Raw genomic sequence first — 22,136 nt, 5'->3', positions numbered from 1 at the left:
CCTGGGTTGGAAACAGAGTATCAGCTCCCACCTGTACCGGGAGCCACCCCTGCACCCCGCCCTGAATCACCAGGGCTGTCTTCACTGCTCCAAACTCGCACTCAGAGAAGCACAACGGGTCTTTTAACCTAAGGATCCCCTACAAAAGGGAGCCAAGGTGCCCCGAGGGAACTCACATCACTCCAAAAAACCCCTGAGGTTAAAACAGAGGAACAACGCAGAAGTGCATCCAAAGAAGTGCCTTCTTTACCATCCTGGGAAACCCACCATTCTACATGCCCTCCCTATGCTAGCCAGTGGCCAAAAAATAAGCCCCAGGTGGCCTGTTTCTTTAATAGAGTGACTTTTCTGCATGGTAACAACTCAAGATTAAGAACAGATGAGTCCCTCATCCACTCTTTGATCACCTGGAGGATCTTTTTTTCCCCTCACAGCACTTTTCTGGGGTGTTTTATTTTTTATTTATAGCTACCATTATCAGGGTTCAGATACTAGATATAGTTAGGATTCTTTTAATACTCGCTCAAAATTTTTGTACCTGATTTCTTCTTCCAGGACTGACAAGTCTGTTCCTGATGTCAGATTAAGAGAATTGTTTATGTCATCAATCATCACTCCATCTTTTCAACTGCCAACGCAAGAGAAGTACAGTGACTTTGAATTCTGGTTTGTTTTAAGTACTTCCTTGGCCAAGTGACCTCTAACAGCTTGGAGACAAATCTTCTTTACAGCTGTCAGAGTTTAGGGTTTGACAACCATTCGAATTAAGGCACTGGTATCTTTCTGAAATTTTCATTTGCTCTGTTGATTAGGATCAAAGGTTGAGGGGAGGAATGCTGTATAGGGGGACAGAGCACGCCTCCTCTTCTGGCCAGGGAGGAGCCAGAAATCAGAGGCAGCAAGCAGCACTGCCACCCCCCCCACCAGGACAGAGCAGATTGGTAACAGAACTCCTTGTAGCAGAGAGCCAGGGGGGTTTGTTTGGCTTTTTTGCTAAATCATGTATTAAAAAAAAAAAAAATGTTAATGCCATTTTCTAAAACAGCTCTTTTTAATTTGTTCTGCTTGTAGTATTTTAACAATGCTTACTTGGCGTGTCAGATCTCTTCTTTACCAACAAAAATACACATTTAGCACTATAAGGTGTTGCCAAGTCTGAGAAAGTGAAAGCGTTCCCTCAAATCTGAAATATAATTAAACTTTCATACAGGGCCAAATTCAATGATAACCTGCACAGCCCTTACTGAGAGCACAGGACTGTTCAGATGTAAATCACAATACAATTTGGTATCAAGAAACTTTTTAAACATAGAGGAAGAAGGAAAAAACGAAAGGATAAACAAAATGTCTGCTGTATGCAGCCATTTTGCATTTTGTGAGCATCCCAAGAGCCTGCAACACTTCTGGCTGCTTCAGTCCCTTCGGGGCACCAGCTCTGTGCAGGCTGGCCCGGGTCACCTGCCCTGGTGCACACAACATGCAGCTCACGACAGTCTCAGTGCTGTTCAGAATAGGTGGACAGGCAGCTGGTTTTAAAAGTTTTTCAAAAGGAAACACTGTATTTTTCTGGAAAACAAGTTGTGGGTACTAAAGCAACAGAGGCTTGCGTGGTTTTCTGTAGAGCTGCCAAATATTTGAGCATTTTTGCTTGAGCCTGTTGATTTAAAAGAGAGCAGGTCAAATCAACTGTGCTAAACCAGGGATGAACCCACAGGGCTTTTTCCTGACTGTGACATCTGTTGTACAATCTTCTAAATAGGTTTCTAAATGTTTTCCTCTATTATTTTCCAGTTCCACGGACAGCGGCAAAGAGCATAGTTAAGTCATATACCATGCAGGGAATATCTACCACGGGCAGAAGGAGAGGTCAGCACATACAATGCCTTTCTCTGCACTCCATGTATTAAAAATCTACAGAAAAAAATTTGTAGGCTGCCTCCAAAATCCTGCACCATAAAGATTTGATTTCTACTCACTTAAAACACCACTCCTGAGCTAGTAGTTGTTTGGAAAAATCCCTTCCTATATGTAAATATTGATGATCTAATTCAGTGTTTGCTCACACACCATCATCAGTTTACCAGCTACAGTGGAGTTAATCTTGATTTATACCTTAGTAAATGGAATTCTGGAGATTTTTTTTTTTTCCAAATCTGTGCTTTTCAGGATTTCATTGTGAAAATGGCAAAACTGTATTTCGCTTTCCATTTTCAAATTTCATTAGCTAAATATTTTCCACTTCCCTTTTTTCTGTCAAAACACCCTTTCTGAAAACAACTTATTTTGCTGATTGTGAAACCAGCTGAAACCTAACTTCCAGCTAGTTCTGTGTAGGTTTTATTTTGACCACTCAGCCTGACAGGAGGGGCTGGGTTGGTGACAGAGTATTTACTGGGACACTGATCCCCCCACCTCACAATCCATCTGACCCTTCAACACTTCACACCAGATCAAACAACCAGCCCTTAGGTCAAAATAAAAAGGAAGTCCTGCCACACCATTGCTTGCAAAAAGGGATTTTCTGTGGAAAAATTCCCTGCTACTCCCTAAGCCTCGTTTCTGTAAAACCTGTCTGTATTCATCTCCATCTCCTGTGAGCCAGCTAAAGACACAGAAACAGAAAGTAGTCAGAAGTCCAATTTGGTTACACTGAGTATGGTTGGTGCTACTACCTCGCAGGGGGTATATGGGTTATATATTGGTTACATTTTTAACAAAGCAGAGTAGTTTTGCCAAAAGAACTGCGGTTGCTTTTGCTTCTCTGGGCTGGTACATGGAAGAGATTCCAATTATATTGGCATGAACAGTCCTACTCATTTATATAAGGTGAATAAAATTTGACAGGGGCTGAATAAGCTGTCTGCTTGCAGAAATGTCAGCCACAGACAGTTTATTCCTCATACTATTCAAGCCACAGTGATCTATGTGACATTATATCTGATAAAGAAATTACTACATAGTCATTTTTGGATCAGACATCCAACATGAGGCATATCACAAATATAAAAATCCTTAAGATGGGTCCTTATATGGGCTTGTGTGTGATATAAACACTGATCAAGTTTGGCAGAAAGTGTACATCCAGGCAAATATCCATTAAAAAAAAAATCAAAAGGTAGCACGGATAACACTGTGCTCACCACAGCTCTCCATGGAAACAAAAAAGTTGAGTTCACAGACTTAAGGGAAATTTGTATTGAAAATGCTTTCAAGGAATGTTACCTCTTACTCTAGGACAAAATGCCTCCTTAAGTAGCTGAGTATTTGTAAAGTATGCACAGACTAGTATTTTAATCAGACATAACGAAACAGAATAGAAACAGAGGGTATTTAAGAAAGGGAACAAGAAAATTATGATTAAAAAAAAAATCTGTCTTAGCCCTTCACTCTGCTGTTTGTCACAACAGCAGAAGAGGCACACCTACCTAAAAATCAATGCAAAACCAGAAGAGGATATACTGGCTTTACCAGGCTTCTTACTACTGTTTTTGAAGCTAAATTTCTGTGTCAGGTGGATGCAGAGGAACCTGGATCTAACATGCACACACCTTACAATTCACATGAAACTTCATATCATAATTACAAGACAACATAACACGTTCGGATTGCATGGTCTCTTCTACAGAGGATGTTGTGGGATATATTTTACTATCTCTGAAATAAGTGTAGCTTTCTACCATGCAACAGGGAAATGATTATTCTCAAGGAGTCTTAATTTTCTGCACAGCCTGGTTGATCCAACTTTCCCCTTTTTGAGAAGGGACAGTACAACTATCCTCACTGAGGCAAGTAGGGTCCATAAAATCCAAACTGAAGAAAAGGCACAAAGAAATGCTGCAAGCTTGTTTGTGTTGCCTTTATACTGAGAGCCCAATTTGGAGACTGGTTTGGCTTCTCAATCTCCCTTTATTTTATTGGCAGCCCTGGACTATTTATCTCCTATACGATTTAGTATACAAAGAAAAGTCATCTTTTTTTTCCCCTCTTTAGGCTACACTCATCAACATTGCATGATTACATGCAACAAAATGGGTTTTAGTAAAATTCAGTTAAACACATTGTATTTTAACTCCTGCAATAGTAACATTTCAATGCACTGTATACTAAAGTGATTAAAACAAAATCAAATCCAATAATGCAAAAGAAATATCCTCCGCAAAACTGTAAGAGCATACAGTGCATACATAAAACAGACCATGCAAAATAAGGATTCCATTCAAATTTCACATCTCATTAAAGACAATTTGGCCATTAATCCATACGGGTTTAGGAGCAAAGAAGGATTTTCCAAGACAGATAAACTGAAATGATCCTCCTTTGATCTCCGAGGTTAAGAATCAGCAACAATGGAAGATGAACAACAAGGGGCAGAACCACTGGCCTTTTTATGTGCCACAATGGCATCAGCAAACAACTACTTAATCAATATTTGGCCAGGGACACTGAAAACTTTCTTTTCAAATTTTAATTCCTAGTTGTAAAACAACTGTAGGGCAACCAGCAAGATAAGACATTAAACTGACTGCTTAATTGCCTTTTACTGTCTTACTAGTTATATATGCACATTCTTAATAGTTCGTAGATCTTTATTTACTAGGATGAATAAATGACCTGTCAACAATTACATCAAACTCCACTAACTAAATAATCTCATCCCATGACACACTTTAACTCTAATGTGTCCTCAGTGAGTTTTAATTTCATTACAATTCACGTTTTTTTCTAGGCAGAGTGATTTAAACTGAATTAGCTTAACAGCATGGGGTAGGAGTACTCCAGGGCAAGTAAAGTAAAATGCCACACTCACTCTACACTAAACAAGGTCTTGTGGTGAATTATGTTACTGTGTATAATTTTTATTAGCCAGAGAGCTCAGCGTTTGGGGAACACTTGGAAGCAACCTGCATTTTTATTTCTATATTTTGTTCTTTCTCTGGCCATATGTGTTTGCTACATAGGATTTAAAGTGACATTTACATGGAGAAATTCACATTGACTGGTTTGCTCTGATTTATTGCTTTGTGTTTCACTCAATTTCTTCTTAAATTAACCAGAGAGCACTTTGTAGTTCTGCTTCATTTCCCAATGAAGTTTTATTACACAGCTCTGGAGACTCATGATAATTTATCACTATCAGCTTTATTGGCCTCCCTCTTCTAAACCCTGTTCCAACCCTTATCAATAAGTAATCCCAATACTAAATTAACCATCCCCAAATAAGTGTTAGATAAAAGTGTTGTCTTTGACTGATACAACAGAGAATCACTATTGAGAATCAGACATGGAAAATTATTTGTTTTAAGGATTTTATCAGTATTGGCTTTCACTTTCAGCATTAATTGCTAATTGGCTTTTTATCTTATTAAAACCTCTGTCTGTCTGCTGATTCCACCACTACCTCTGTAAACACAGACACAAAGATCCTTGTCCTCAGTAAGAGTTTTGCCAGAGTTTCACTCGGGATTAGAGTCACACTCTTATGCAGCGGGTACTTTACACTAACAGAATAGAACAAATTTGGGCCCCATTCCTGCCTGCCCCAACCCACGTGAGTAACGTTACACACATGAATAGGTCCTTTGAGGGGCACTCCTCGCTGTTACTCTCCTATGACAGCATTTGCAGAACTGGAGGTCTGATACCCAAACCACCAAACCCATTTTACATAATAAACCTGAGGATTTCTCCCAGAGCTGCTGTTGCTCAGCACATTACAGAGCTGGTTTCAAGAAAAACCTGATCTCTACTGTGGTAAATTCCTGCTGACGTCAAGGATTCTGCAATCACAGGAGGATCTAGAAAGCCGAAGATACAAATCGCATTTTCAGAGCAAGTCCCAGCCACACGGAAATCAACCATCCACGTTTCTTGCCTCAGCCTTTTCAGAATGACACTAAGTCTAATAGATAAAGATTTTCTAAGCAATCAAATAAGATGTTAACTTGAGTACAAATTCAAGTTAATGAATTACTGTGTGTGAAGCAATCTCACATTTGCTAAAAAAACTTTTGGCTTTGTTCTATATATATGCAATTAGAAAAACGAGAAAGGAAGCCCAATGCAACTTTGTTTGAAGAGGTACTGACTCTTAAGTTGAAGAGGGTGTCCCTAAGACGGCAAAACATGCAAAGCCATTAATAAAATCATGATTTTAAGAAAGGGATATGATGTATTTATATATTCCTTCAGAGAGTCGCTGCTAGATTAACACCCTTTCTTCCCACACCTGAAAGTATTACTAGTGCTTGTGTCAGGCGATTAGCCTGCAGTTAGTCTGACAATTAGCACTCTCCTCAAAATCCCCCCCCCATCCCAGCTCCCTCCAAGACAGGAAGGTATGGGCTACTCCCGGCAGCTCTGGAACTGCAAACTTCACTTTCAAGTCACTCTAAACACAAACATTTAGCACCTTTCTAAAAATGCTCAGCATGCTGGGACATCACGCTTGATGGTGAGGTCATTATTGATCACTGAGGTCATCAGTTACTACTATTATTAGCTTAGAAAAATTATTTGGAAGCAGAAGCCTGGCCCAGAGCCCCGCAGTGATGATGGGTCAGGCAAAAGAAACAAAGCTGTCCTGGGATTGCGTGGCATCACCTACATCAATTTAAGCTTGTGCAACACCTGGCTTCTCTACCCAGGCTATTAAGATATGAGGAAAGAAAAGGGGAAAAGACAGAAAATATTGTTGGCAATATTTGCCTTGAGCCAAATACTGGACTCACTAGGGAATTTTTCTTAATTAAGCACTATTTTCTTGTCAGCTCTGAGAGCCTCAGAAACAACACTGTTCAAGTTACACGAGTTGATTTCTTAGACTTGCTAGTGACCAAATATATAAAGTACTGTATGAAATTCCAGACTCAAGAAGATAATTGCCTGCAGCCACAGTCATCATATTGCATTCAATAAGTGAATCTTTACCGGGAACACTGAGCAGGGGAACACACTGTGCTTCTCAGCCCACAACAGCATTGCACGTAAGTCCTCTCACCACTATGCCCTGGGACAGGGCACTGTAGCAAAATCAGGACAAGCCCTGCATTAGAAAATCACAACCAAAATCTAACTCAGCATCTGCCTTGTCCCAAGCTCCAGCCACTAACCCAACAGTCTACGATGCAGAAATGAATGGGATGACTCAAACTGATATCTGGTGCCTGCATGTTAATCCCCTCCCTTAATAAACTGCCTTTATTAGTTTAGCAATCTAAAAATAACTGGCTGCATGATAGTGACCAATTCTAATCAAAACATCTGCCAGCCCATCTAGCCTGAGCTACCCTTTAGATCATGTGCCACCACTTCAAAGCCTGTGCATCAAGTCAGTAATTGTAACATTGCATCTAAATATTTAAGCTAGGGGCTGGTAGTCGCGTGTCCCATTTACAGTCAGCATCTGTCCTCTAATTCCATTACAGTACAAAGCAAAAATGTTTCCCAAAACTCACAAACAGGAAAAGCATCACACAGCTAGAGAGGCAGCAGCAGCTTGAACTTTCGAGCTGCTGAGCAGGGCTTTTGTGCTAAGGTCCTTTTTCTTTCTCCCCCTTCAAACTCCCCACATACACACACTAAAATAGGGGTGGTGCTGAAATTGTATTAATGTGAGCCTCAGGCACACAGAAAAAAAGAAAAGAGGAAGGGGAGGGAGAGGGGGGAAGGGTTTGGTCCAAGATGAAAGTAAGAAGAAAATAAAGGAGGCAATTTAGTCTGCTGTAGCCTGAATTGCTCTCAGTACAGCCAAGGGTAGAGGCTCGGGATGAGTAGGGCCCTTTTTGGACGGGTGCGCATGACTGGGGGAGGATCCGCCAGGACAGGGCCCGGGGGCCAATTCCGCTGGCTGGGAACAGAGGCCCCCTTTGAGGCCGGGCGGGGGGGTCCCGGCCCCGGCCCCAGCCCCAGCCCGCGCCGCCCGCTCGCAGCAGCCCGAGGAGCAGCTCTACACCCCATCACTGGAGTGCTGAAAGCCACCGGTTTCTGCCAGAAAACAACAGCTATTTTATGAAGGGGGGAGTTATCAGATTAGTCAGCAAACCAAACCACACGTAACTCCCACCAAAGGTACAAGCGACTCCCTCTTCTGTAGCGGTTATGCTAAAAATAAGCCCTGATGTGCCATATAAAGGCACAAAACTTTCTCTCTCATGTTCTTTATTTATGGCTTGTGCCTTTAAGAGAAAATTATCTCGCATGCAGAAATACAGATGTGCTATTGTAGAACTACCAGCTTCCTGATACATACACACTGTGACAATCAAGGTTTTCTTTAAATATATACTCAAAGTTAGGGTTGAGGGTGATGCAAACAGAAATGCTGAAATACAGCACGTACAGGGCTGCACGTGTGGCATCAGTAAACCCCGGTGAGAGAATCATATTTAAGTGGCTGCAAAGAGGCTGGAACAGAATCACATGGGGCATACCAAAGTTTACCTACACTTATATATGTGGTGGGAAAAATCCCAAGTCACATAATATACTGTTTCTATCACACATTTTTCAAAAATATCATGTTTCTATACTCTCTAATCCCACTCTGCTGTAAGTGCTCTCTAAATCTTGAATTAGCTACCCTTAAAATGACAATTGTTATCCCTACCCTCAGAAAAAATGCCACTCCTTGAGCCACCCAAAGGTCCACAATGAGGAGGGGATTTCAGGCAGTGTCAGCAAACATCCAGCACTTATGTGTGCTCCTGAGCAGAAGAGCAATACTTTGCTCTGTGCTCAGCCTCAGGAGTTGCTTTCTGATCTATCCCACACCCTTCCCTTGCACCCACGCTCTGGGATACCTCAAGGTCCTGAGACCAGAGCTATAAAAATTCCACATACTGCAAAAGATTCACACTTTTCTCCCTCCGTAACATGGAGCACTCAGTGCTGAGCTACCACACGAGGGTTTTGCTGCACAGCCTGTGGATAACCTTTGGACACACTGCAAGCAACCCGAGTATTGGAAAGGGCATCTGAGATGCGCTGCCAGCAGGCACCCTCGGCCACACCAGGCCTCATAGCCAGGCTAGTGGGCACTGGCAAATATGATCCTGCAGCATCAAAATCCTTAGGAGCACTGCCAGGTATTTCAATAAGAGGGCAGGATGATTTTTATAGATAGGGTGAAATTGAACCTCCTCAGCTGGCAGTGGGCGTTGAAGCAGAACCTTTTTTTGTTAATTGGATACAGAAAGTAGTGGCAGACCTCTTTTATGGTTATTTTTTTCATGTAATGATCTCACTAGTGTGTTGTCCCTATGGTATTACAATACATGTAAGGCACAAGTATGGCAATACATCTTTTCTGGAGCAGCAGAAGGCTCACACTGCAGCATCCTGACCACTCCAGTAATGAGATTAAGCAACAGCTTGCTAGTCAGGGAGGGGGAGCAAGCATTGCTGTGGGAAAGAGCATGCTCTCCCTCCAACTGCCAAACCTTCCCAGCCACTGTCACAGAACAGACAGGATTATCAAAGCTGCTGTTTCCACGGAACTGTCCGGTCACGTTCATGCAGCAAAAACCTGCTTGCCCAGGGCAGGGTAGGGCTACACTACCCCTTTTAATCAAGGGAAATTTGCTACTGATCGAACTGAAAAGAGGAAAAGTAAGACATTCACATCCACAGATAGTGAAGGAGAAGATACATTCAGGGACAGAATGCAGCCTTCTCATACAACTGGGAGGCAAGAGTGAGCCCCTGTTCACAGCAAGGCATCACTGACTTTCCTGCAAGAAAAAATTTTGGGATTCCATTGGGCTGGCAGGAAGCAGCCATGCACCCATATATAATAGATCAGGAGCCCCCCTTTAAAGTGCAGAGAGTCAAAGAAGAGGAAGATTGTTTCAAAGACAAACAGGGATGGGTTATATTGGTAACAAAATTTTTTCTCTTCTTGTCTCTATTAATTACTCTTTGTTCCATAAAGTAATAATATTATCAAAGCTCACTATCTTCTGTTTCTAATCTCTATCAAGAAATTCTGGAAGGCAGCAAAACCAGTTATCTAACAAGTAGGACACTGAATTTAGCTATTTTTCCCTTGATGCACATCCCCCTTGGAGCAATCCTCTGTTGAAGGAGACACTGGAGGAAACTCTGAACCCATCGTGTGGGGGCAGCTAGACCAGGCAATCAAATCGTGTCTTCTGGCCTTAAAATCTCTTATTTAGTTTTCATCTTCTGCATGTTTGTATTACACATATCCACGCAAACACAGACACACAGAAGATGAAGTTTCTTAAGCATTTTAATAACAGAGTTGAAAACTATGTTTTGGGAGAGTTTAGGGGTTTGTTCCTAAAAAACAAGGACATTTCCTACTGTTAAAAAATGGGTTCCAGTTGTCCTTGGATGGCACCAGCATCTCAGATGCCTAGAAATGCTAGAAACACTTTCTGCCTAAAAAGAGCTATTTTTTTCCACGACGGAGAGTCCATAAAACTGCGTGGAGCATCAGCTATTAGGGGCTCATTGAATAATTCATCCCTCATTGCAAGCCCATAATGTCTTTTCTCAGCCTTTTGTGAGGCTGTTTTCTCTTCTTTTCTCCTTGAATTATAAAAAGGTTGCCTTCTTTTGTTCACATCAAGCTGCTGCTAGCTGAAGCTTTGTCTGTGCAAAGCCAAAGTGTGAGTTTCAATGGACTCCCCCCTCTTTGTTTTCCAAGTTCATCTCCAAGTGTAGATTGTGTATAGAAGGCCTTCTTTGTAAAAGCTGGAAAAGTTGTACAAATGTTTGACCAGCTCATTTGGTACTTTTGTCTCGCCTTCTCCAGTGCCTGTGCATGTGCTGGGCAGCGACTTCCACACAAGAGGCCGTCGGCCGGGCCCTGGCCTGCCCCTGCACCCTGGCCCAGCCGGGAGCCGGGCATGGCCGCGGCGGGGGCAGCAGCTGTCCCCCCGGAGCAGCCCTTCACCTCCGCCTTGTTCAGGTTGCAACCTCCTCACAGCCCCTGGCCAAGCACCAACACATGCTCTTCCCAGCAGTTTTAGCAGCAGAAAAAATAAAACGTGTGGCTCCCTGCCCTGTTCACGTCTGCAGAGACTCGAGGCTCCGCAGTCTTTGGCTACAACTGCCCCTTCTATGCAGCTGTGGCCTTTTGCTTGGCTTGGGAAAGGAGCCCCTGCGTGGCTGTGACTGGGGAGCTCTGTGGTGGCTCCAACGCTCCCTGCTCCCTGGTTACTGAAAGCCAAATTCGCGTTGACTCCCATCTTCGTTCCCACCTCCGCACCGTTACTGCACACTGTCGGGTCGTTCCGGCGGGGGAAAGGGATGCGACGGGACGTGGCAGCCATGCCATTAGGGCTAGTCCCTCGCCCTACACCTCCCGCTGCACTGGCCGTGGGGACAACCTCCGGGAGAAGGGGAATGATGCCGACCAGCACCTGGGACTGGTACTGCCCCATCCCAGGACCCTACAGAGAGCAGGGGGAAATGGGACTTTACCTCTTTCACTGAGGATGCCATCAATGCTGTGCTTGGCCTTCTTGTCGCCGTCCTCCACCTCCTTCCTTTCCAGCTCAGCCTCCTCTTCCTCACCTTTCCCGAACTTGCTCCGCAGGATGCGGCTGATGGAGCTCACTTCAGGGGGGAGTGCAGAGCTGTGAGCGGCTCGTCCCCAGCAGGCCCCCCGCGGCGGTCGAGCCGAGCCCCCAGTCAGAGCCACTGCCCGCGCCCCACAGCCGGCATCAGTCGGGACATTGGGGAGGCAGCGGCCCGCTCCCCTCCCCGCGAGGTTTCACGAGGCATCGTCCCGCACCGGATTCCAGGGCGGGCACAGCGGCTCTCAAGTGTCTTTTTTTTTTTCCCGAGCCCGGGTGGTGGATGATAAGAAAAGATCGCGGACACCCGCACAAATACTGCTCCGGCTCCATGTGCCCCCCCGCCCCATCCCACAAGTAATCCACCGGCACAGGGAGCTGTTCCCCATCTCCTACTTCCCAGCTCCCGGACTCCGGCAAGACACAACCCCTCCTGCGGCAGCAGCCCGGCGGGGACGGCGGGGAAGCGTCAGGAGGAGGAGGGGAGGAGAATGAAATTACAATTTAATTGAAAACACCCCGTCGAGCACAAGAATCCTCCCAGGACATGCCAGCCGCTCCGTGGGCACCGGCCCGGCCCGGGGCTCCGATCCCAGGGAGTCGGGGTTCACCCGGGTATCGGGCTGCCCCCCCACCCCCGGACTGCCCCCGACTCTCCGGGACGCGTCCGAGCCCCCCGCCCCGTACCTGACGGCACCGTGTTGCGGTCACACACCCCGTCCTTCAGCAGCTTGTCCCGGATCTCCCAGCTGAACATGCCCGCGTTTTCCCGCTTGTATTCCTCGATTTTCTTCTCAACATCCGGCGTCGTCACCTGCTTCAGTAAAGACAAGGCGAGCGGGCACAGTCTGTAGGGCCAGAGGCGGTCGAGGGAGCCCGGTGTGCCCCGCCGGGACCCCCGGTGCGGCCGGGGCCTCCCGCGCCACCGCCAGCGAAAGCCGACACCGGCCCCGCTTAGAAACCCCGTTATAAAACACCCGAGGACGAGTAGGGTAAAATCATGAGGGGACACAGAAGGTAATAACGGGCCCGCATAAGACAAGCACTCCCCGCGTTAAACGAAACGTCGCAGGAAGGCTTCCGGAGCTACCGGGAAGGTGGGACCGAGCCCTCGGCAAGGAAAACCCCGAATTAGGCAGCACTGGCTGCCGTGCGTCCGAGCTGAAAGTCCCGGGTAAATTCTGGGTCGCGATTAGCAGAGGATTTCGGGCAGCGAAGCCCCAGGTTAGTAAAGTTTCGGCTCAACAAAGGTTGCAACGCCGAACGAAAAAACAGCATAATAAAAAAATCGGAGAGGTTCGAGTACCGAAAGGTTCCTTCGGTGGCCTCGTGGTTTTAAGATTAAGCTAAAATCAAACAAAAGATCGGTCTCCAGTCTGGGAACAGCCTTATGTTCGGATAACACGCTTATAAAAAATTACATCTACTGCCAACACCGAAAGGAAAAGTTCGGGCATTACTACTTTAGAAAAAACAAAGGGGGGAAAAATCTAGCAACAATTTCCAACAGAAACATAAGCCTTTACTTTTCTTTAATGGGAATGAAAAGCTAGAGGAGAAGGCTAATCTTGGGATAAGAATTCGTCTGCATTATTGCGAGCGCAAACTTTTCGGCGGTGTGGCTATAAATACACGCAGCTTTAGAGCGGGGAGAAAAAGTAAACAGAGCAAGAGAAGGAGCGGTAGGGAGACAGACAGAAATACAGATCGTTTTGTTGCGCTTTGCACCGAAAGCTGGAAGGGCCCGATCCCGCCGCGCTGTGCCAGCCCTTCGCCGGACCGACCGCGTCCCGGTCCGTCCCGCAGTGCCGAGCCCTCCAGTGCTCCTGCGGGGATGAGTGTAGGGCATGCGGGGCTTTGGGCAGCCAAGCGCTCAAAAAAACACCCTTTTCGCCCTAGTTTCGTTTGAGTTTTTTTTTTTAATAGTGTTCTCTTAATTAAAGTATCTAATTTCCGCGAACTCCAACAATATTTTCTAAAACCTCTGGAAGTTTGTGAGCAACAGGCAGGGACACGGCAAGGGTGCTGTGCCCCATGTGTGTCTACGCCCACCCCCGGCCCTCCCGGGTGCTGCCGGCCCGCCTGCAAACCCCAGTGCCAGCCAGTCTGGGCCGTGTCCCAGTCGGGCCTCGCTCCCCTCCACCGCGGCCGGGGTTTGCCCGGCTCCGGGCGGGCAGGAGGGGCTCACCTTGGGCTTGCTGCCGCCGATGGCCCCCGGCCGGATGGAGCCCGTTTCCTGGTACCTGCAGAGAATTTTGGAGACGCAGCCGTGGGACACTCGCAGCTGGCGGGAGATGACACAGGGCCTTATGCCATGGTGGGCCATCTCCACTATCTTGTGCCGGATATGGTTGGGTAAAGGCCTGCCATTGATAAACACTCCTCCGAGCTGATTGACTCTGCCCTGGCCTAGAGGGGTAGAGACTAGAAAAGGAGGGAGGGGAGGCAGGGGAGTAAATGGCGTTAACGTCTTCGGATCCTGCTGCGTCTTTTTTTTGTTGTTGTTGTTACTGGGTTTTTTGTCGTTACTTTTCTATAAAGCAACTCCCTCCCGCCCGCCCCGCCGCCCCGCAGCGCGCCCGGGGCCCGCAGCTCCCGCGGAGCCCCCGCCACCGCCCCGGCGGGCAGGGGAGGGCGGCGGGCACATACAGGCTTCACCTGTTGCACTCGCGCCCGAGCCGGCTTTCAAGGCCCGCCCGACTCCAGCGGAGAAGGGGGAAGAGATGCGGGAAGGCCGCGGTGTCCCCGGCGGCGCGGTGGGAGCCGCCGCACCGCCCGTCCTCCCTCGGGCACGGCCTGAGGGTCCCCGGCACTGCGCGGCCCTCGCATGGTCGCTGCCGTGGGGAAGAGCGGCCACTCGCAGCAGCCCGGCCCGCCTGGGACATGTCCACGCTTCTAAAGTTCCTCCCGATTTCGTTCACATGGCTTTTATTTGAGTTTAATTATTTTTTCTAACTTCGCCCTTACTTTTTCCCGAACTTTGGGCTCCCCAAACCACCGCCCTTTCACCCCGCTGAAGAGAGGACTCGGGGCCCGCTGCGCTGCCGACCTCCCTGTCGGTTCCTCCCGCTCCCGGGATGGGCCGCTCTCAGTGAGCGAGGATGGAGCCGCCGGCCCGCAGCGGCCCAACCCCTGCCCGTCCTGGGAAAAATCCCTGCCCTGACAGCCCAGGGGAAACCAGGCGGCTGTTCTGGAGTGCTCTGTGCTCCGATTCTGGCGGACCGGGGGATCCGCTTTGTCCCGGAGTCCCGGCACGGAGCGATTCTCCCTTTCCCGACCGGGAGCAGCCCGAGCGTGGCCTTACCTTCCAGCGGGAACCCGCTGCGGGGGTAGTTCTGCCCGGCCCCGGGGCGCATCATCCTGGGGACAGCTCCGGCCAGAGTTGTCATCGCGGCGGCAGCGACCGACAGGGTTATATCCAGGTGAGGGCTGATCTAGGGGAGACCCGCGCTGTCAGCGGGCCCCGCCGAATCAGGAGCGGTCCCAGAGGGGGTGGGGGATGCCGCCGAGGGGCGGGGAGGAGGCAGCTCCGCCACTGCCCCTTTGTCAGTGACCCGCGCTGCCCCGCACCGGGAGGGCAGGGGCCGGGCCGGAGCCCCGCGGGGCGGCGCGGCTGGGCGCGGGGAGGGCGGGCTGGCGGGGCGGGGGGCGGCAGCGCGGTGCCCGGCGCGGTGCCCGGTGCGGCGGGAGCGGCGGCCGCGGGGCCGGGACCATTTATCGGCTCCGTGCCCGGCGCGGCTCCGCCGCGGCGCCGCCGCGATTGGCCCGGCCCGGCCGCGCCGCCCCCGCTGATTGGGCGAGCGGGGCGGCTCTCCCGCATCGCCCCGGCCCGCGGCTCCCTCACACCGGCACCGCACGGCCCGGCCCGGCTCGGTTCGGCCCCGGCACCGCGCGGCCCGGCCCGGCTCGGTTCGGCCCCGGCACCGCACGGCCCGGCCTGGCTCGGTTCGGCCCCGGCATCGCACGGCTCGGCCCGGCTCGGTTCGTCCCCGGCACCCCACGGACCGCCACGGCCCCACCCGGCTCGGTTCGGTTCGACACGGCACGGCAAGACACATCCCGGGCTGACCCCACTGCCAGAGCCGTGCTGGGTCCTCTCGCCGCAAGCAGAGCGCGGCCGGCGACGGGGAATCTATTCGGTGCTCCCCGACGGCCGCCCCTGATCGCAGAGAGAAGCACCAGCCGGGGCGGCCCGGACATCGCATCTCTCAGGACCCCGTGTCACTGCGGGACTCCCGCAGGGACAGCGCCCGCCTCGCTGCCATGAAGCGCTTTTTCTCCTGGGTCCGCTCCCTGAGCACCAGTGGTGGCGGGGCGGGGGAACAACCTCCCTGCTTTTTCATTTTAAGGAAAAAATGCTTCTTCCCTCATTCTTTCTTTCTACCCATTTACTTTGAACCGAAATCTCTAGCGTCCAGAAAAAGCATCTCTGGAACAGACGGTGCTCACGGTTTTGAAAGAGAGATCTATCAGTGAGATGTCCAGGGGGATATCTGCTTTTAAAAACCGATGGGACAAGAGTGTCTCTGCGTTTCACGCGTGTGCGTGAGCGCTTATATGCAGGAGTGTATGGGTGCGAGGCGGTGTGTGTTAGAGTCTTACTAACAAGCATTTGTTCCCAGGAATTTATTGTAGTATTCAAACTAAACTGCTGGAAAAATAAAAGAGGTAAAGTCTGCCTCGGAGCTGGAGTGCCCACAGCAGGATATGACGCCAGGAGTGTTGTAAAGACTGTCTGTCCTTAGAGAAGGTACCATTGTGCACGGCCTTTTATTTATAACTTGGTAAGTGCCAGCAAACTCGCCTCCTTTACACTCCGAAGTGCCAGCCCAGCTTTCCACAGGGCTCTTTATTTGCAATCGTCTATTCAAGAACTGTCACTCCCGAGCTTCAAGTTATTCAAGACCTTAATCAATCAAAAGGATGGGAATCGCTCAGGTTTCCTCCTTTAAAATGAGGGGGGGAAATGTTTTCTGTGCTGCCTGTCCGCGTTCCCTTAACCAGCCGAACGATGGTTGCGGGGCCGGTGCTGGTCCCAGGGAGGGTGGGGGTTCGCGTTATTTAGGCAGAAATCCGGAGCCGCAGTTGTAAAAGAACCGGCCGCTGAGGGACCGGCAGCAGCCCGGCGGGGACAGCGGCCCCGGGGGAAATTCGGAGCCTCCGTCGCGCTCCCTCTGCAATGGGGGGCGAGGGGCCCGCAGAACAACTGGCACTTACCGCACACCAGGGAGGCCTCTGGCCCGTGGTCCCGCTCTTTCCAGACCCCCACCCCGGCCACCAAACCGAGCGGTTTCTCTCGCTTTTTAAACGCACGCAAATAATCCCTAATGCCGGGTGCTGCCCGGGAGCGCTCCCGCACCCCAAGGAACAGGCTGGCAGGAAAAGTTCGCACGCAGTAAAAATCAGCGTGTATTTCACAAAGCGTTTGTGTTCTACAAACACCCCGATGGCCGGAGCTTTGAGAAACCTGTTAGCTAGCCCTGTGGAAACCCAGCCCCGTGAGATCTGCGCCGAACCGGGCGGCGGAGCGCCGGCGGCGGCCGGGGGAGCGCCGGTGGCGCGGCCTCCGGAGCCGTGGGCACTCTCCGCCGCTCCACAGACGGTCCGACGGCGCCGCGCCACTCGCCACGCGTCTTTTACTGGAGAAAGGAAGGCGGTAGAAGTGTTATTAGAAAAAGAGACGAAACTACTTATGGTTTAATTCGCGCTTGGGAACCCCGCGGCGGGGAGCAGGGCCGCACGAAGTGCACTCGGTGCCAACAGCATCCCCGTGGCCGCCCCTCTCCCCACCGGTACCACGGCTCCGAGAGTGGGAGCAGAAACCCTTCCATCGTGATGCTCGGGCCGTAACCCTCATCCATGCGAGGAGGGGCACGAACGGGGACTGCCCCGACTCCTCACCCGCAGAGGAGGAGGAGCGGAGCCCCTCTCCCCGGCAGGAAAACCGGCCTGAGCAGTGTCTCAGCTGCTTTCCCCCCACCTTTAACGACGCGCCTTCGTGTGAGTGCCGCGTATATTTGCGTGGGCCCAGAGTCGTGCCCGGGGCAGCCCTGGCAAGCCCATCTCGGTGCCAGGAACCGTTTCGGGAGCTCCGTAGCCGCCGGAGCTCCTGGGGCAGGGGACACGGCTGACGGCTCCAGCAGCAGCTCCGACTCTCGCTCCGCGTCCGGCCCCGTGGGGCTGCCGTGGATCCCGCCGCCCCAACGCCTCCCCGCAGTCCCAAAGCTCAGCTCCGCTCCCCTAAGACAGGCTCCTGGGCCGGGCTCGCGTGGAAGGGAGGGGAAAGCGATGTTGAAACCCACCTAGTCTCGCCCTCGCAGTCCTGTGCTACCAGACACCGAGTGGCCCGCGATGAAACAGCCTCATCTTCCCGCACGGGAACTGTGAAAAATTCAAGGCAAAAAGATTAGGCACGAATGCCTGGCCCCGCTCCTCCCTCCCCTCCGCGCCCCCACCCCCATATTACAGTCCTTTAGGCCAGCAGAGATGATTTCACGGTTTTCCAGTGGAAATAGCTAAAAACGCTTCTGCTAATTACAGAGCTCTTCCAGGCCAGGTGCACTTTTAATTGGATTAGTAAGTGCTCTATATTAAACCTGCAGCACATCAAATGGACAGTGAAAATTAGAGCTATTAAGAACACAGGCAATCATTTCTGAATGATAAACAGTGTTGGTCTCCCCTCTATTAGAAATAAATCAATTACAACTGTTTCCGGCTTTTCGTGCACAAATTCATTTCTGATAAGGATTTCAAAGCGAATTCCCCGGCTATTTCCAAGGGATGTGAAGTGTAGAGGAGTGTACAGTCTGGTATATAGAAACGTGTACGGAAAGGAAAGGAAAGGAAAGGAAAGGAAAGGAAAGGAAAGGAAAGGAAAGGAAAGGAAAGGAAAGGAAAGGAAAGGAAAGGAAAGGAAAGGAAAGGAAAGGAAAGGAAAGGAAAGGAAAGGAAAGGAAAGGAAAGGAAAGGAAAGGAAAGGAAAGGAAAGGAAAGGAAAGGAAAGGAAAGGAAAGGAAAGGAAAGGAAAGGAAAGGAAAGGAAGAAAGAAAAGAAGAAAAGAAAGAAAGAAAGAAAGAAAGAAAGAAAGACAAGAAAAACTGAAAGAATGAACGAAAGACAAGAAAAACTGAAAGAATGAACGAAAGAAAGACAAGAGTGGCATAATTAGTGTGTTTGGGTGCCTGTAACTGCTGATTCGTGCTCCACGCTGCCCTCACCATAAACACCTTAAAAAGAAACCTCTGGGTTTGGGTCTCCGGCCTTGGGCTCCCTCGGGGCTACTCGGTCCAGCTTCACCTCCTCCCTGACGGCTCTCACTTCATACAGGTTTCCCTCCTTCTCCCCCTCCCCCGGAGCGAGCGGGTTTGTGTGTTTGGGACACCCGGTCCCACCCGATCACGGCCTCCCGGACAGGGCAGAGGCCGAGAGCCGCTGCCCGCCGGTGAGGGGCGGAGGAGCGTGTGCCCGGCGGGATGGGGACCTGGGGTTGCGGGGCTGGGGCTGTGAAGTTCCAGCAACCGCTGTCCCGCCCCGAGCGTGTCCTCCGCGTTAGGAAGGTCTGTCCCCGCCGCAAGCCTGACATGAGGGACGGGAGCGCTGCCACGGACCAGAGGCGTATTAAGCCAAACTGGTATCGCCGTGTTCGGACGAGAGTGATCGACGTAGGACGGCGAGTTGTAAAACGCCACAGAACAGAAACTTCAATACTGTTCGAGTAATTTGAGGTTAGTGTAATCTGAAAGGTTGTTAAATCCCCTGCTTCTAGAGAGGACGCCACGGGACATGTGGCGGCGGGGCGCGGGCGGTGCGGGAGCGGGGCAAGGAGAGAGGCAGTAGGTGGTGACATCCCGCGGTGCCCCGCCGGCGGCCACACTGGAGAAGTGACCGGTTACAGCGACAGACACTGCGTACAGCCCGGTCACCTCCTCAGAAATAGGCTCCGCGAATGAGCCCTCCCAGGAAAGCCCCTCCGCGTCGTATTTTCGCACATCGCCCCCCCTCCCCATATATGGTCCCAGAGGTGTTCGGGGACATTACCCATCGAGTCGGGGCTGTGAGGGAGCCCCGGGGCAGCCGGCTGGGAAGCACCGCCCCGGCGGCGGGAAGCGGCGGTGGGACGTGCGGGGTTCGCCCGGATCCCGGCCGGGCCGCTTCCCCAGCCGCCGGGATGGGAGGCTCGGGGGGAACCGGATCCCACCGCCAGGATTAGAGGGGAAAGTACCCGCTCGGACGCCTCCCCCGGCCCACTGAACACCTCGCCGCCCGAGCCTTCAGAAGCCTTCACCCCGGAGGAGCCCGGGCCGAGGGCCGGTGCCCCGGGAAGGCCCGGGCTGGCAGTGGAGTGGGCAGAAGTGTGCCCTCCGCCCGGCTCCTGGGCCCAACCAAGCCTTAGCAATATTTCGAGACAAGTAGCTTTAAGATTAATTTTTTTATGGGGTTTTTTTTTGTTTATTTTTTTTTTTTTTTTTAGTGGCAGAAACATAATACTATTTGGCGAAAAAAGAAATTACCAGCAAAGGGCCGGGGAGATTAACATTTGGAAACTTATGAAATGTAATCTGCATATCCAATTGATTCCCAGCATATCAGTTGAAAGGATAAAGATGCGTATCTCCATGATGGATATTGCATTAATAGGCACATAAATAAAGGTTGAAAAGTCATCACTGAAAGCTTTGAACCTTTTTTCCTTGCTTTTATGTCCCATCCGCACGTTTCAGCACCATCTTTTTTTTTTTTTTTTTCCCTTTCTGAATTGTTACGTTTTCATTAATTTGCAGATCAGCGCGACTGGCAGCTGGAGAAGGGACGGCTCGATACGAGAGGAGGCTCTGCGGAAGGGCAGGGATAGGGGACGGGACATCCCAGATCCCCCGAGCCGAGTCCGGGGACCATTTTGGAGCCCCACTGTCCGGGCCGAGGGGAAAAGAGGGCATCTTGCCCCTGCCATTAAGGAAGAGTTTTTCTCCAAGGGTTATGTCCTCCGGGGATCGCCTGTGCCATCGCCACGGAGGAAAGAGAAATCTGGAGGGTAACGGCAAAGCACTTTCGCGGTGGGAATATACGGGATAGCTCTCGCCATCGGGGTCCCGAAGGGAGCCATGACAGAGAGTAAACACCCAAGGGGTGGGAGTTGGTCTCCAGGAAGGGCCGAAATCTATCTTCCCGTAAGCCGGCGAGGCTGCCTGTGGGAGAAAGCTGAAACACTTAACCCCACAAATGGCTCCCTTTGCGGCAGCGGCCGCCCTCTCTCCCTGTAAACTGGCAATAAATACAACATGTATTTCACTAACTCCTCACCTTTCTGATTACTACCAGATCCCGCAGTAAGCGATACTACAGCTGCCACTCCGCACTGACACGTGCCCGCCGAACGAGGACAGGGATGTATCTGCAGTCCTGAGGCTGGGGGCAGGAGGGAGGGGCGGGTGTGGGCTACAGGTCCCGGCCCGCAGGGCCCGAGGGTTCCTTGCAGAGGGCCACGGCGGCTGGGACGAGACGGTCCTTCCCTGTAAAGAGACGAGAGGAAAAGGCGGCGCTACTCATTTATTTATGACTTTAAAGATTACCATCGAATTTCGGGTGCATCTCAGAGAGGGGCGGCAAGACCCCGCCACGTCCCCGATGGGAGGGCAGGGCCGGCTCCTCGTGTCCACCTGCGAGTCACCCTCGGGAGACCCGCATCTCCCTTCCCCACCTCCTTCGTAGTTACCAGCCTCATGTCAAAACGAAGCGTCTAATCCTCGTTAATTACTCGTAAAAACACCAGAGATTATTAATTCCAGCAGTATCACGATAGATTTCCACCGGGAGTTTTACTGCAGCAGAGAGACCACGAGGATTCAGGGACCCGAAGCTCGGACCATCAGGTACGTCTGGCTTCGGAGCAAGGGATTTGCACGGCGGCAGGGAGAAAAGAGGAACATCCGTGGCCCTGCGTGACCAGGTCTGTCAACAGGTACCGGGGCACCAGCAGGCATCCAGCCCTCGATCCCAACGGTCGCAACTGTCTTCTGGGACATTCCTGCCTCCCTCTCTCCTCGCCCTCTATCCAATACGATCGAGCCAGGAATTAACGATATTAAGGGGGAAACGGCCCTACTAGCACAGACATTGAATTCATTAATCGGTATTTCGCCCGCAGCTATATGATTTCATCGCTTATTCTTTTAAAGATGAACTGGATTAAAATTTGGGAAAGGATAAGCAGAAAGAGAGTGAAAAAGACAGAAAATGAGAAAGACCGAAAGAAAGAAAGAAAGAGAAAGAAAGAAAGAAGGGAAGGACCGGAGAGGGGTCCCGCCGGTGCCGGGGCTGCGGCCGTGCGGTACTGTCCGCGGCCACCCGAGCGGGTGAAGCCGTGGCCCGGGGCAGCACAGCACGGCCGGCTCCAGCCCCCGCTCCCCGCGGTGGGTACTGCCCATCCCCGAGCGGGACCGGGAGCCGGCTGATGACGCTGCTCTGCTGCCGCCTGCTTTCCCACCATCCATCCCACCCCGGAACGCAGGGATCCCTCTCCCCAGCCGCCGAGCGCTGCCCCTGTCAGTGCCAGGCGCTCATTTCCAACGGCAGAGCATCACTGGCTTCAGT

At 50.9% G+C, this 22,136-nt stretch overlaps 1 protein-coding gene across 7 annotated transcripts in view; it reads right to left on the bottom strand.

Moving 5' to 3' along the window:
* The window catches only part of PAX3 (paired box 3), a 75,193-nt gene extending 60,168 nt beyond the window's left edge, over window positions 1-15,025 (bottom strand). For 4 of the 7 annotated variants that reach the window (XM_032698336.1, XM_032698338.1, XM_032698333.1 and 1 more), the window contains exons 1-4: window positions 14,848-15,025; window positions 13,732-13,967; window positions 12,231-12,360; window positions 11,449-11,583 (exon numbers count right to left, since the gene is read on the bottom strand). In XM_032698336.1, coding sequence (XP_032554227.1) covers window positions 11,449-11,583; window positions 12,231-12,360; window positions 13,732-13,967; window positions 14,848-14,932 — 586 coding nt within the window. In that variant the 5' untranslated portion in view covers window positions 14,933-15,025. The remainder of the gene's footprint in view (window positions 1-11,448; window positions 11,584-12,230; window positions 12,361-13,731; window positions 13,968-14,847) is intronic. The other 3 variants (XM_032698337.1, XM_032698339.1, XM_032698334.1) reach the window with 1 other exon arrangement.
* Between the last annotated feature and the right edge of the window lie 7,111 nt (window positions 15,026-22,136).

This window comes from Chiroxiphia lanceolata, chromosome 10 (assembly GCF_009829145.1).
Source record: "Chiroxiphia lanceolata isolate bChiLan1 chromosome 10, bChiLan1.pri, whole genome shotgun sequence".
Taxonomy (NCBI): domain Eukaryota; kingdom Metazoa; phylum Chordata; class Aves; order Passeriformes; family Pipridae; genus Chiroxiphia; species Chiroxiphia lanceolata.
This window is presented reverse-complemented; position numbering and strand designations above follow the sequence as displayed.